This window comes from Poecilia mexicana, unplaced genomic scaffold, assembly GCF_051168715.1.
Source record: "Poecilia mexicana isolate PSO_F unplaced genomic scaffold, ASM5116871v1 scaffold_1, whole genome shotgun sequence".
NCBI classification, from domain to species: domain Eukaryota; kingdom Metazoa; phylum Chordata; class Actinopteri; order Cyprinodontiformes; family Poeciliidae; genus Poecilia; species Poecilia mexicana.
The window spans coordinates 4,285,540-4,300,377 of NW_028263370.1; the positions used below are offsets into that span (position 1 = coordinate 4,285,540).

Sequence of the window (14,838 nt, forward strand, 5' to 3'; positions counted from 1 at the left end):
TATTTGTGGACTGACAAGAATATTTGACTACTGTGGATTTAGAACAGCTATTTGAAAGAAAATCAGATTAACCCTTTATTGACTTGTCTTAGTTCCTGCAACAGCTGGCTGAGCTGCGGTTCTAAAAACAAACAAAAAAAACCTTGATATCAACTCATAGTATGAATCCTGCTTTATAGCATGTAGTGGAAGCAGCAGGTACAAACCAATTATTAGCGATTCTGACAGGTTGTATCTTATTAAATAAGTGCTTCAAGTATTACTGTGAACATCTTCCTTCCATATAAAATGGAGGAGTACAATGTTGTTGGTTTGCATTTCTACTTGGAGTTTGCAATGTTATTGGTAAGTGGCCACTTGCAGCTAAAATGTTCTTGTTTGATGAAGACAAAATCAAACCCAAACTCATGGGATAGAAAGAGAAGGAAAAACAACGGTGGCCCAAAGATTAGTCATTTTGTTTCATTTTAGTAAAACACAACTAAATTCTGCTAACAAACATAATTTTATGTCATCGCCTTCTCCAGTAGTTTGTCAGTGACACAGAGTGATTTTTATAGTGCATGAGCACTAACGGACAGCTGGGTTATCTGGACAGATGCGTAAATGCGCAGCTAAACACACTACATGCATTGTTGCTCGTTTCGTTCCAAGGCTGCAGACTGAACTCGCTGCTGCCAGACGGCAACAAGTTGGTGGTTTTAGAAATAGCACGCACTCTTGTGAAATATGGTTTTCAAGAGAACAACATTGAATCAACAACTTCCTGAGTTCACTCCGATTAGCATATTCAGCCGCAACTGTAAACATGCAAAAAAAAGGGGCTTTAAACAACACTTCCAATAAGAGATGTAAAAAAAAAATAAAAAAGTTGTGTCACTGACAAAAAAAAAAAGAAGAAGAATAAACACAATGAGCAAACGAGATGCAAATCTTGACCTTGTTTTCATTCTTACTTGTAAATGTTCTGGTAGCCACATTCTTTTGTTTTTGCATAAACTTTACATTTCCTTCGAAGTTAATAAAGTTGCAGTGCAGGATTTCCAACTCAGAAGTAAAAAGGCAGACACAATATTACTACATCTGCTTACAGCTGACAAAGTGACGTTGTATTCAGCTGTTTCGCTGTAACCCACACGGGGATGAACATTTTACCGACAGCCACACAGTCGTTAGTGTTAACAGTGAGGGCTTTCCAGTGTGCAGCATTAACTAAGTGTGAGCTATCAGTTTGATAAAAACGGCCTTTATTAGCCGTGTATAATTTACAAGATTTACACAAGCAAGCTTTCTGAGAGGGCAGAATGCTTTTCTGAGATCAACAAAGAGTTGATCCCTTTGCTAATACTAAAATGACATTTTAAGTGAGTCAGAGCCAATTTACAACTGATTGCATGTTAAGTTTTCTGTTCTTTGTCATGGAACAGGGATTAATTCATTGAATTTAGATGTCTTACATAGTTCACAGGTCAGATTGACGCAGCATAACAGAAGACATTCCTCTGAAAAGATCAGATCCTGAACTTAAATGATGGCAGAAACAGTAAAAGTTGATAGAAAAGCTCTGAAAAGCCTTCAGAAACCTGTAAGAAACATTGACCAATGTAACTTTGAAAGAAGAGGAGAAAGTCTAACTGAATGGAAGCAAAATATAAAGAGATGGGCAATGACTGCACACTTTGTCAAAGTAAGAAGGTCTTTTTCCTAAAGGCTACGTCTCTGGAACACAGTGAGAGCTCATTCGTAAGCGTTTTATCTCACTTTTCTTCAAACCTTACTGTAATACACGGCCCATTCCCTTTTTTTGGTCTCGTGGGCGTGTCCGTTTGCGAACCCGTTAAATCCCTCGTTTATCTTCCCGTTCAGCTTGCTACTGTTTTCGCCGTCCATCTGGTCCTTCCTCAGAGCCAGCGCCGGCTTACAGGTGTGCCAGTTCCACAGGACCTTGTTCATGTCGTCCTGGGCCCTGATGCCCAGCAGCTTGTCTTCGTCGCTTCTCTTGTCCTCGCCTTCGTCGCCGCTGTCGTCCTGGCCGGAGCGATGGCGGTGGAGGCTCTGCATCTCGCCGCTGATGTTCTCAAAGTACTGGTGGATGCAGACTTTGGCGAAGCTCTTCGCATGCTCCTTGCAGGTCTCGTCGAACATCTTGCGCTCGATGTCGATGTAATGGGACCAGTATTTGGTTTTGAGGAAAGCGGCTTGGGTGAAGCACGGTCTGATGGCCCGGATGAGGAAGGCGGTGAAGGTCATCATGAGGAGAAAAATCCACCCACATGCCTGTAAAGAGCAGAGGTTTTTACATTCTTGTTAATCTTTCCACTTGGTAATGTGAAAATAACACATTCTACAGGCTTCCTGCGACTTTCACAGCTCACCAACTTCATTTATGTTACAAACATTTCATATGGGACTTCTGAGCCTGCGTTTTTTTCCCCCCGAGGCTACTCAGAGACCTAAACAACAGCGCGGGTGTTTTATGGGAGGACTGAAATAGGTCTCGGTTTCATGAATAACGCATTTAGGGACTTAAGGACAAAAAAAAAAAAAAAACATCACAAAAGTAAATGTAACCAGTGAGGGACATTAGAGGTAAAACAGAATCACATTTTCTTATGAGGAATTGAAAATATCGCAGCTGCTAGAATTTTAAACACCCAGGTGCCGCGTTATCCCCAACTTTCTTATAACAGTCAAAAAATAAACAATGATATTATAAATTTTGATCTACTTTAAATTTTCCTGTAACTGAACAAAATGGTTGATAAAAATAACAACTTAGCTAAGAGTTTTGCCAATTTGCCCTGATATTTTACCTCCATGCTGTGTAATTGTTCTTATTGTCTTATTGCCTTTTAAAATGCTTTTTTTAATACTTGATTGTACCACTGTTGTATATTCTATTCATCCTTAGTTGCTTATTTAGTTTGAGGTGTTGGAAATGTGCTATATCAAATGATGTATCACTGACATTGATAGTTTGATTTTGGGTTAACAATAAAACAACAGCAGCTCATTTACAGTCACTGCTAAAACAGTGATTGATCTCACTGTAAACAAGGAGGGTGCAGGTAATGTCATGCTGCCATCATTTAGTATTTTTTATCACTTTTCTTGTACAAGCAGGAGTTGTCTTCTCATCTTGTTTGGAGATATTTTGTATCTGTTTGGAGAGTTGAGGATAGAAATAGTTTTATACAATCTGCTCATAGTTTACTAAAAGTAAATGTGGTTTTATGAGTTATAAATGGAGGAAACTGAGTGATTTCAGTTTAATCTGGGGGCCATAGTTTGTCCTAGTTCATACATTTTATCTGACACTGATGTAGGGATGAGAACCACAGTCACTGAAAACAGATTACATACAAGCAAACTAAACTATACGGGACATTTGAGTATGAACATTAATAGGAATAATTCATCAAGTGAAATAGTGTAATACACAATTGGTAAGTGGGCACAAAATGACTTGTTCTCAGTTGCAGAAATTACTCAACGAAGAGACAAAGTAGTTAATATCTCAGTCACCACCCTTCATCATTTAATGTCTTCTGAATCCTTCTTTTTCGGTTGTTGCTTCATATTGCATGTCTTCACCAAGTCCACTTCATTACGGTGTACCTCTAAGTTCTGCTTTAGGGCCTTTCTTGTTTCTGTTGCACATTCTGAGCAGAGGATGCAGATCTCTTTCATACCTCATGAGGTTTCTTGGACTCTGTTTTAAGACACACTTTTGTTTTATGATATACATGTTTGTATCTTGGAAACTACGAAAGCTTTCCAAACAGAGAATAGGAGGGTGTAATACACCCAATCCTGTATGATCTGTAAGGGAACTTCTACAGCTTTGGGGAGCATTCATGATGTGACTTTAGACAAAGCACAGACGGCAGCAGCTGTTTAGTTCATGGACAAAGCCACCAGATCATCCTCCGTACTCTACACTGTAAAAAAAAAAAAAGTCTCTAATTAATGGTAAAATACAAGCAGCTGTGGTTGCCAGAATTTAAAGTATAAAATTCTGGCAACCACAGCTGTCAGTATTTTACCGTAATTTAGAGTTTTTTTTGGGTTTTTTTTGTTTTTGTTTTTTCAGTGTACCTGACCTGAGCAATATGTTGAGCAGCACAACCTGATGCAGATAATGGCTCACGACATCATTCTTGAATTAAAGGAGTGGGTTCATTATTTGCACTTCTGTGTGAGGATTGTGACAGACATCAAAGTCCTAAAGATGGTAAATCAGGAACACATGATTTGTGCATTTTATTTGTGTGAATGCCTCAAGCTGTGTGCCCTGGGCTTTAGGTTTTCTGTGAAAAGGCAATGTGATCCATAATGGGAGTTTTGTGGTTGTGTCTTTATTGTGAAGTTTTGACTTGAAAGGGGTTTAAGTTGCATGTCCTTCATCAGAGCTTCGACTATGTAAAAAAGTTGGAGGGATGAACATTTTTCTTGAGCCAAGCCAACAAAATCATGCACATCAATCATCAGTGTTGTGTTAAGTCTTAGGAAACATTCGTCTACACTTTGAATAAGTGCTTCCATTCTGGACGGCTCAGACATTCCCAGCTTTGAAATTCAAGTGGTATTTTAGAAAATAATAAGAATAATTTTCTGTTAATTTTGTTTTGATTATCCATTTTGTGGTTTCATGTTTTGGACGGTGTTAAATAAACAGATTTTTACTTTGTTTACTTCAGGGACACCAAAACAACAACCTTGTGATTTTAAAAAAATCATATATCTGGGTTGCCTGGCAAATTGTCTCACATTACTTCTTGTGTTTCATCCTGAGAAAAAGTAAAAACACCCACCTACCTGTGATATACACTTGATGTACCGTGTTGCTGCCACTCTTATTTCCTGATTCTCAAACAGGTCCTTGCAGGGGATTCTGGCCAGCAGTCGAATCTTCTCCGTCTCCGACATCCCTTTGACAAAGCTGGAATTCCCAAACTTTTCGATATCCAAGTTAATGCTGAAGGCGCAGAGGAAGCTCTTTCCGTCCATGAGGGTGACCGACACCCACAACGCCGGGGCGATCAATGATCTCTGGGTGATAGAACAAAACATGTAGCGCAGGATTGTCGGATCCTTCGTCCGGCTCCCCGTGGGTCTTTTCCACTCCTCGGCGAGCACCGACACATTATTGTTCAAGACAAAGCCCAGCAAAAAGAACCATATGGGAGGGATGACAAGAAGCCCGATGCCGTAGGTGTAGTTGTATTCTGGCATGCAGGGGCAGCTGAACTCAAAGGCGGAGTACATCTGGGCACTTGCCAATGCCATGATGCCACAAATCCCATTCATGAAAGACTCCTGGTTGGACTGGAGGAACTGGAACATCATACGAAACTTATCCATCGTGTGAGATGTGGTGGACACTTCGGCTTATAGGCAGTGAAATTTCTGGAAAAAGATTGTTTGAGAAGGATCGTTAGATAGACAGCACTTCTCATGTGATATGAAAAACAGTAGAGTTTGAACCTCCTTCAAAAAAAAAAAAACTAAGTTGATACCAAGTTAGGTTTTTAATAATGCTCAATGCTATTTAACGAGGTGTCAGCGACATTCTTCTGAGATTTTGATCCATGTTGACCTGACAGCATGATGCATTTGCTGCAGATTTCTCAGCTTCGCATTCGTGATGGGGAGATCCTTGTTCTACCACATCTAAAATTTGCTCTAATTAATAGCGACCTGGTGACTCTGAAGGCCGCTGGGGTACAGTGAACTAGTTGTTCTGTTCAATAAACCAGTTTGGTTCCTACACATCTGCTGTGACATTTCAGCGATACTCAGCTGGTACTAATGGGCCCAATGTTTGCCAAGAACAATTGCCCATACTTTTATGCCGCCGCCACAAGGCTGAAGCAGTGACACAAGGCAAGATGGATCCTTGTTTACGTTGGCTACACCATATTCTGACAATAACATCTAAATCTCACAGCCAAAATCAAGGCTCATCAAACCACTGTTTTACCAACCTGTCCACTGTTCAGGTTTGGTAAGCAGGTGAAATCTGTGGCCTTGGTTTGCTGATGTTAGCTGGCAGGAGTGGCATCTGGTTTGGTCTTGTGATCTAAGGGCTTCAAGTGTGATACACTCAAATATGGTATTCGTAAAATATTGTTTGCAATGAGTGGCTGATTAAGCTACTGTCCCCTTTCTATCATCTTGAACTGTTCTCCTCTGGCATCAGCAACACATTTTCATCCAGACAGCTTCTGCTCCCTGGATATAGTCTCTCCTTTGAGTTCTGTGAACCTGAGAGATGTTTGTGTGCGAAAATCCTTGTAGATAAGCAGTTTCTGCCCATCTGGCACAAACAACTACGCTACCTTCAAAGCCACTTGGCTTCAACATTCGGCTTCACAACAATTGCGTGCCTAAACTCACTGAGCCACCGATGTGTGATGGGCTCATTCAGGATTTGTGTTACATGGTAAATGGTCAGGTGTACCTAATGAAAAGGCTAGTAAATGTTCTATCAACCATCAAACTTTGATGGCAAAGTTTTTATAAAAGCTGTCATATATATATTTTTTTATTATTAAGAAGAAACAAGTAGGAGATTTAAAGTTTTTGTTTATATCCGCAGACTTAATAGTAACAGAAAATACATTTTGGCTGAGAAGCATTGCTGGATTTCACCAGACGCAAAGAAGATGCAGCAACTATTTACTATTTATCTGTAAATACTTATCCAACAATAAACTTGAAGACAGAGATTTAGTTGAACATGTCGATGGTACACATATTCATAGACGTTGTTCTCGTATTAACTTCACACTTACCTTATTATTTATACTTGGATAAACAGCTGAAAGGATAAACTTGTCATATAATCATAACGTCCATAGTGAGTGTCTTACAGCTCCGTTCATACGCAGCATACATATGCACCTGGCTGACTGAGGAGTGACTCTCTGGTGATACTCAAAGCCGAGCTAAGCTCCTGTCATCAAGCCCCTCCCTTCACTGCATTACAGTGATTCGAGAAAATATATTTTCTCGAAAGCAAACCTGACAAAACGTGTGAATATCTTACGCTGCTTATTTCAGCCCCCTTTTAACTTTACTATGTTTCTGCATGATTATATGAAAAGCAAAGTGTTTCTGTGTCAGTCCAATAAATCCCATCAGTGAGAGCGCCTGCATTGTTCCTGCGTCACTACAACAAGCCAGACATGCAAACAAACGTTCAAACCATTCAAATATCTGTGGCTTTGGATGGAAAATTTGGTTGCAGTCACCGAGGTAAAGGGTGAATCTGTTTCCAATTGCTTGGAGAAGAAATGAGCGTGAAACATGTTGAAATAGTTTTTTTTTAATATATACATTTATGTATTTATAGCACACAGGGGTTTCAATACATATGGAACCACAAAATGAACTGAAGCTTGACAAACCAGTTTTAGGCCTGCAAGAAGATAAAAGGCAGCGGTTTGCTCCACTGTTCATGGACACTAGCCATTTAATACACTTGGTTCTGTCTGCAACCTGATACTGATTGTCAACACCAGGAAAATTATTTCTCTGAGTCAGAGATTTGTGTACACTGATTTTATGTAATGTGAACAGTGCTACATTAAGAAATGACTAGAGTGTCCTTTCCATTGACTCTCTAGTCAAAAGCTATAAAGGTTCACTGCCTGTTAATATGTTAAGGTAAATCTTTAAAACTACAAATGCAACAAAACTTGTTTAAAGCCACCAATAATATGGAGCAAACACAAAACCATAGCATTTATTCAAATAACTCAAACTGACAATTATGAAAATTGTCAAGCTAACCCGTAGTTACGTTTTATTACTTTGAAAAAATTAGTTTAAAATATGTTTTGGATGTTGCTGAAATACATTATCTGTTCCCGGTTCTCCTTAAGACCTCCAGTAGTTGATAGTAAAATAATTTTTTCCTGTCTCTGTGATAAGTTTCAAAATCAGTAAGATATTTAGCAAACATAGATAGTTTTAGTCATCTCAACTAATCAAAAACAGGGGGGAAAAATGCCTTTATGTCAAACACTTGGAAAACAAAGTTGAATGTTTAAACAGTGTGTGAAAACTTCTGGTTTCAGCCTATATAGCCGCATCATCTGAGTACATTTGGCACTGAATGTGAAATGAGTAGGCAGTTTCAGGAAGTCAGCTCGAACCTTGTACTTGTGCATATCGCACAGGAAAGTGTTGAAGCAGAACACATGGGGTTGCGTGAGCAGGAAGTAAGTTGAACCTTCAACTAAAATAGGAAGAGATCTCAGAACAAGAGGCAGCATAAGGTCGTTTCCTCCTTTGTACCTTTTCACTTATATTACCGGAACACCCCACTGCCGAGATAAACATTCCCTCATTCAGGTGTGTATGATTATTTATATTTGACATGTTCTCTACATGATGATGCCTAGTGCTTGATTTTGAAAACACCCAACAGGCTATAATAAAGAAATAAATTCATAATTGCTGGAGCATATTCAGGAAGTTACTTTTTTCCCCTCTTTGGCTAAGCATCGTGGTGAAACTTACTAGCAGCATCTTTTTCTTAGAAAACTTGAACATGTTGCAAAGAATTCTTTGTAACACGTTTTACACTTTTGACTTATGCCTTACAAAAGTATTTATAACTCCTGAGCTTTTTCGCATTTTGTTACACTGCAAACTTAATTTGACTCCTTGGTGATTTTGTGTGGTAGGCAAAAACACAAAGTCTGCCCATGAAAAATTATGAATGATTTTAATATATTTTTTACATTATAAAATTCGTGTGCATATGTATTCAGCACCCTTTACTTTCATGCCCCTAAATAAAACCTGTGCAACCAACTACATTCAAAAGTCAGATGTTTAGTTAACACTCCACCTGAGTGTTATTTTAACTTCAGCTGCTCTGTGAAGACTGTAGAGGTTTGTTAGAAAACATTAGAGAACAAACGGCTTCATAAAGACCAAAGAACACAACTCAGGCCAGACCAGACTAAAATGTCACTTTTTGGCTGACCTACAGAATGCTGCATGTGGTGGAAAACTTACATCCTGAACACATCAGGCGCACTATAAAACATTTTTTTAGCAACATTATGGTAAATGATGAATGCTTGTCTTCATAACTAGTCAGAGTTGATAGAAAGATGGGGAAGGAAACCTGTTATAGGCTGCAGGTTGAGGTTGGGGTTTGCCTTCCAACAGCACAATCATCTTAAGCATGAAGTAAATTAAAAGGTAAAAATGTTCGACCTGTAATTGAAAGTGAACTAACTGCTGCCTCCGTATTCCTTCCCAGGCTGCGCAGATGATGCAAGATACTCTGCTGAGAGTGTTTGTGGTGGCTGCAGGTCTTCTGTTGTGTCCCCGGGACAATCCAGGGGTTGAGGATTGGGACGATGCCGTCGACGAGGATTTGCAAAAGCATGAGCAGATGCTGCTGAAAAGGGAAGAGAAACTAGTCGAACCATCAGCACCTGTCAGTTACAAAGTAACAGAACCTCAAGGTGACATAAATAACAATCCAGAGCAACAGAATCAGTCCAATCAACAGGACAAAGATGAACCGTTGGACTCAGATGTGGCTTTCACTGAGGGAGGAACTTTTGATCCCAAACTACCAGTGGGACACATGACAAGTAAATCTGCTACCGTGAATCTGACTGAAAATCCTGACAATCAGGAGGGAGAGGATTTAAGAAGTGGCAGCTCAGAACAAGACGCTCTGCAGGGACATCGTGAGAAGCCAGAAGGAGCAACGATCCACCCAAAAGATCGAGACTCACCTGCCTCACATGTCCACAGCAAGACAGAAGACGAAACCTCAGAGAAAGGCATTGCAGAATGGGAGAGGGATTGCCTCTGGTACATCTGGAACACATTCTCCATCATTTCCATAATGCGCTTCTTCAGGAAATACCTGAAGAGAAATCTCCAAACAAATCAGGAAGAGACCAGGATCTCCCCACGCAGACCTGCTAAAGTGTCGCTGCCTGACGTTGAAACTCTGAGGAGCTTTTATGCTCAATGTGTTCAGGCCTCAGCTGAGAAAATGTTGAGGGAGAAGGGCTTTTTGGAAGGATTCGCAAATGACCTCTTGGAGGCCATGAGGACGGTTTGTGAAAACGACGGCAGCATGTTGATTGAGGACTTTCAGATGGTGAAAGAGCATGACATCATTGTTCACTTTGCTCCATGCAAACCATACAGTGTCCGCTGCCTGCTCAGGAACAACCCGGTGAGTGATCCGCTGCTGGACACGCAAGTCTGCGGTCAGATGAAACTCCTGAAAGAAGAGAAAGTCCCAAACGGCTGCCCCTGCCAGTCCGCCGACGCAGACGACATGGTTTGCCTGCTGCATTCGGAGAGCGACAAAGCAAAAACAAAAGTGGCTGATGCCTTCAATGGACCGCTGTGCAGCAAGAACACTCCTTTTCTGTCAAAATCGAAGATAATCCGGTGGTTTCAGAACACAGTCAAACAAGCCTGGGCACAAATCTCACACAAATACGAGTTTGAGCTCAGCATCCGCTACGCTGAGACTCCAGGCGCTCTGGTGGTACGCTTCAAGTCAGGGAGGAAGATCAACTTCAGTTTGAAGCCGGTGGTTAAGTTCAACACAGAAGCTCATTTCTGCATCACACCCTGGTCCTCCAGTGAGGATGTGGACACTTTCTGGGCGCTGTCACTCTCCATCTACGAAGACCGCCTCCTGGAACATCTCTCCAAACGCCTCCCTGTGAACTCCTGTCATGATCAAATTCTGGAAATCGCCTCCTTCCTTCATAGGAGACAGGAAGCGCTGACAGGGAAGACTGCACTAAAAGACAGCCACTTCAAAATAGCCTTAATGCACCTTCTGCTGACCAAAAAACCATCGCAGTGGCAACCGAACTTTGCTGCCTGCAGGCTACAAGACCTGCTGAGCTTTGTGGAGGAAAGTCTTAAGAGGAAGCGCCTGACCCACATTCTGGTTGGCAATCCTTTGGCTGGAGTTACTGGATTGCCTAAAGAAATCTGCAGAGCAAAGCCAGTGAACCTGTTTCATCTCTTTGTGGAAGATGACTGGGCATATAAGAATGCCTTCATGCATTGCCAGGAGATGTGTCAAAATGCCCACATGTTGATACATGAATATGTTGCTCAGCCTCAGGCTGGCACAAAATCCTCTGCTTAAGACTGTGCACAGTTAGACAGACTTTATTTTTAATTTTTTCCAAATAATCATACAAGTGCAGGTACATATTAATTACAGAATAACAAGAAGGGAGTCTAATCAGAGGGAAACTTGCGACGTTGACTTTGGATTTGTTAGTACTCAGCGGACTTGCACCTCCAGACACGGCTCCTTGAATCAACACAGGTTTCTGTTGTCCCTGTTTTTTTGTACGCTGACATTTTTTTTTCTTCCTCTCAACTCTTCATTTACATGCTTGCTTGCAGGACTCTGAACAATGAGGTTCTTTAGCTGTTACTTTTTGTGGCTTACTGACCTCGTGGAAAGTGCTGGCGACTGTCTGCTGGATTGCTGTCAACTCAGTTTTCCCCCTGATTGTGCAGAGCAGAGCAACATTTCACAATTGGAACGTTTTATGCATTAGGTCATTTCCTGACCAACTGAATTTCGCATTTCCACTTTCTGTAAGCCTTTATCCTCTAAATTAACAGGAATGCTTGAAATACATCAGTCTTATCCACATTTGAACCAAATTATTAAAATAAAAATGTTTGTTGGTTTTGGTATATCATCTGATGAGTCCATGTGTAAAGCATTTATTTGAAAAAGATTATTACAACATTTTAGATTTAATCAAAGTCTTGGAAGTACATTTGTTTCTTCTTACTGGGATCCTCAGTGGTCATCTTTTGAGGAGACCTCAGTAGACCGTCAAATTCAGCTTCTTAAATTAAACTTTACTTTCACAGTCAATCTTCCAAGAGCGACTGGAGATTATTTCTTTTGGTGCTTCTGTGTAAAAAGATGCGTCACATTCGAAACGTTAACTTCTTGCAGAGTGCGATTTTGATTGTGCAAGATTATAATTTTATTTCAAGGAGGACTTCCATCACCAGTGTTGACTTTTACCCAGCTCATGACAAGAGTTACTTAAGAGTTAATTACAGGTCTTTCCGTGCCATAGTTTGAGAACACCATCTTACCCTCCGGTCCTGCTGATGCGGGATGTTGATTCACAGCAGTTGCACACTCAGTCCTTACCATAGAGATTCTTCCATCTGGTGCACAAGCAGGATTATCCACTCAAGAGATTGTTAAAGCTCCTATAATTCTGCACTAAAACATGTCTACAGCTGCTAATAAAATCCACCGCAGGCAAGTTCAGCAACTTACTAGCACGGTCATAATTGCAAGTGTTCTGATTTGGGCATGGAGTATGTGGCTCTTAAAAATAAAATTCCTGCTAGATGATGCATCTCATTTTTAAAGCACATCTTCTGTTTAACAGTATGCAGCTCTTATTGGTTTGTGTTTCCCGTTCAGAAATGGTGGACGCTCTAGACCACCTTGGAGTCACAACGAGGGAATTTCGATCGTATGGGCTTGCCATCAGTTTGACAAAATTACACTTTTGTAATTGGTCCCAGTCAAGCAGTTTAATTTTAACCCAAATACTTCACTATTTACCCTTGATTGATGACAAGGTGAGCAGAGGTCTTTGGAGTCACAAAGCACTTTTTAATGTACATCCTTTCCTCCTCACTGTTTGCTTTGTCATGTCTGTTGGCTTCAAAGTACATTGGATCTCCTAAGCTGTAGATTTTGTTTCCTGATGCTTCAGAAAAACTGAACTCATGTCAAACTGATTCAAAGGGTTTTCCACAGACAGGTTCTGACGAGTGTTTGTAACTGTGCCAACTGTGTTAGCTGGAGGGTTTGTAAGTAGCACATACTTAAGTTGTAAACAAACTGTTTGGTTGCATGTCAATAAAACATTTCACAAACAGATTTTAGGTTCTCTCTCTTCGCCTTATCTTAAATTAAAATGTCCCCCTGTGGAGGAGTTTTGGTTTAATTCAGAGACTGACTGTCTTGTGTGCTTTGAATCATCGTCTTGCTACATAAATGAAGGACATTTGAACTTAATGTCATGATCTGATGGCTCGAGATTCCACATGATTTTAATTTTGTTTCTCTTCTATTATTTAGTTTTGGGCCTTTTTGATATCTTTTAGCCTACTTCGTGTTGTCAGATAGATCTATTTAAGTTTTATCTTGATTGTTGGTTGTTGGTTCAGGCCTGATGTGGCAAGTAAAATTGAACAAGACCAGTCAAAAAAAATGTGGTTATTCACAGTTAAATTACGATTTAATGGTAAGTGCGATTACTTACACATTGGGTCTTGTTGAATTGAATGCATTTCCTCCTTAATGAAATTATCAGTTGAAAACTGCTTTTTGAATATGCAAGAATTTCTGATGAACATGAGAAAAAACGGCATCAGCAGCCAACATATTGCTTCTGTTTGTTATACTGATTTTTAATCTTAATAGCAAATCTTAACATCTGCAGAAAAAGTACTCCTTGCTGTTATAATTCTTGTTACTGCTGAACCCCAACTTTGGAAACCACTGATCTAAAGTATTCAGGCGGAACAAAAAAGTAAACAAAACAGAAGAAATCAGAAAAGGGGAAAATGCTTTTCAACAGCACATCTAATGTAGAATGAGTAGGGGGCCACTTGGTTGACCTCCCTCCATGGCTCCCCCTGGTGGTGATCCTGAAGAAAATAAAAAAGGGCATTTCTTCCATTCTCACTGTAACAGGAAGCTGGGATTCTAAGTCTGGCTTGAAAAAGCCTGCCATCTAGAGGGGAAAGGTGAAACTGCTCTTTTGTTGGCGCTCTGTTGATCTGCAGTTTTGGATGAAAACTGACTTTGTAAGAGTAAAACAATCTGTAACAATTAAAAAGAGACACGTACAGAAGATGTATTTGACTCAACAATGGGCTCATGTTGAATGAGAGGTCTTATCACCTGAAGGAATAAGTCTTACCCTTAATATTTACTTTGCAGGGGAATACCAAATGGCATTTCCCTTAAAACTGGAGCAGTTGACGTCAGTCAGTATATGAGACAATGTTCAGAAAACCAAGAAAACCAAAGAATTCAGGTTAAATCTTTACTCCTCTGGAATTTAGTAATCCGTTTTTAGAGTATACAGAAGATAATGGTAATGTTTATCAGCATGGTTCATTGGACAACTTCCTAGTGTTAAATATTTCTTATGCATCCTGAGACTTAAAGACCTCCTTCCTGGTTCTTGCGTATATTCTGTCCAGATAACATTGCTCTAGCTCCGGTTTGTTTGTTGCACCTTCATCACTTGGAAGAGTGGGAGGAATACATGGAAATACTCTCTAGAGCCAGATGGGATTTTTTCCAATCCTAGTTTCAGGATTCAGAACTTTTCTGTGATCACTGGAAACAGGAACGTTGAGATATTCAGAAAGCTACTTTGATCCGACCCTGGAGGAATCACTGGCTGAGGCATGCAAAAACTAGGCTTTAGGCAATGAAGGTTGCTTTTCCTCTTTTTCAGGTGTCACTATCTGCTCTCTTTCTGAGTCAGATTCAGGAATTTTGAGGAGAGCAAAACATCATCGGAACAAGCCCAGCATCTGAGGCTTATATATGTAAAAAAAAAAAAAAAAAAAAAAAAAAATATATATATATATATATATATATATATATATATATATATATATATATATATATATATATATATATATATATATATATATATATATAGCCAAAAACATAAAATAAAAAACAAAGCAAAAAGATACAAGTTTGAACCCAACAACAATAAAATAAAAGAATTTAAGAGCCACATT

The 14,838-nt window shown here is 39.9% G+C and overlaps 3 protein-coding genes across 4 annotated transcripts; 1 reads left to right on the forward strand and 2 right to left on the reverse strand.

Moving 5' to 3' along the window:
• Positions 1-448: 448 nt before the first annotated feature.
• On the reverse strand, positions 449-7,129 carry calhm1b (calcium homeostasis modulator 1b). Of its 2 annotated transcripts, XM_088010921.1 has the most exons (3): positions 6,798-7,129; positions 4,819-5,409; positions 449-2,277 (listed from the first exon to the last, which is right to left on the reverse strand). In XM_088010921.1, the coding sequence occupies exons 2-3, from the start codon at positions 5,362-5,364 to the stop codon at positions 1,768-1,770; spliced, it is 1,056 nt and encodes a 351-aa protein (XP_087867047.1). In that variant the 5' UTR covers positions 5,365-5,409; positions 6,798-7,129; the 3' UTR covers positions 449-1,767. The 2 variants fall into 2 exon arrangements, with proteins under 2 accessions (XP_087867047.1, XP_014822917.2); XM_014967431.2 differs by lacking the exon at positions 6,798-7,129 and having other exon boundaries at positions 4,819-5,790.
• A 1,093-nt stretch (positions 7,130-8,222) lies between these two features.
• LOC106903542 (inositol 1,4,5-trisphosphate receptor-interacting protein) lies at positions 8,223-12,949 on the forward strand. Its single transcript, XM_014967424.2, has 2 exons — positions 8,223-8,361; positions 9,284-12,949. Exon 2 carries the CDS (start codon positions 9,293-9,295, stop codon positions 11,159-11,161), a length of 1,869 nt encoding a protein of 622 aa, XP_014822910.2. The 5' UTR covers positions 8,223-8,361; positions 9,284-9,292; the 3' UTR covers positions 11,162-12,949.
• Positions 12,950-13,487: 538 nt separating this feature from the next.
• zp3c (zona pellucida glycoprotein 3c) lies at positions 13,488-14,598 on the reverse strand (the record flags this gene model as incomplete). The annotated part of the gene is given in 3 exon segments (XM_088007371.1): positions 13,488-14,098; positions 14,100-14,228; positions 14,230-14,598. Coding segments are annotated over 3 exon segments (597 nt in total), but the record flags the coding sequence as incomplete, so codon positions are not given.
• Positions 14,599-14,838: the final 240 nt, after the last annotated feature.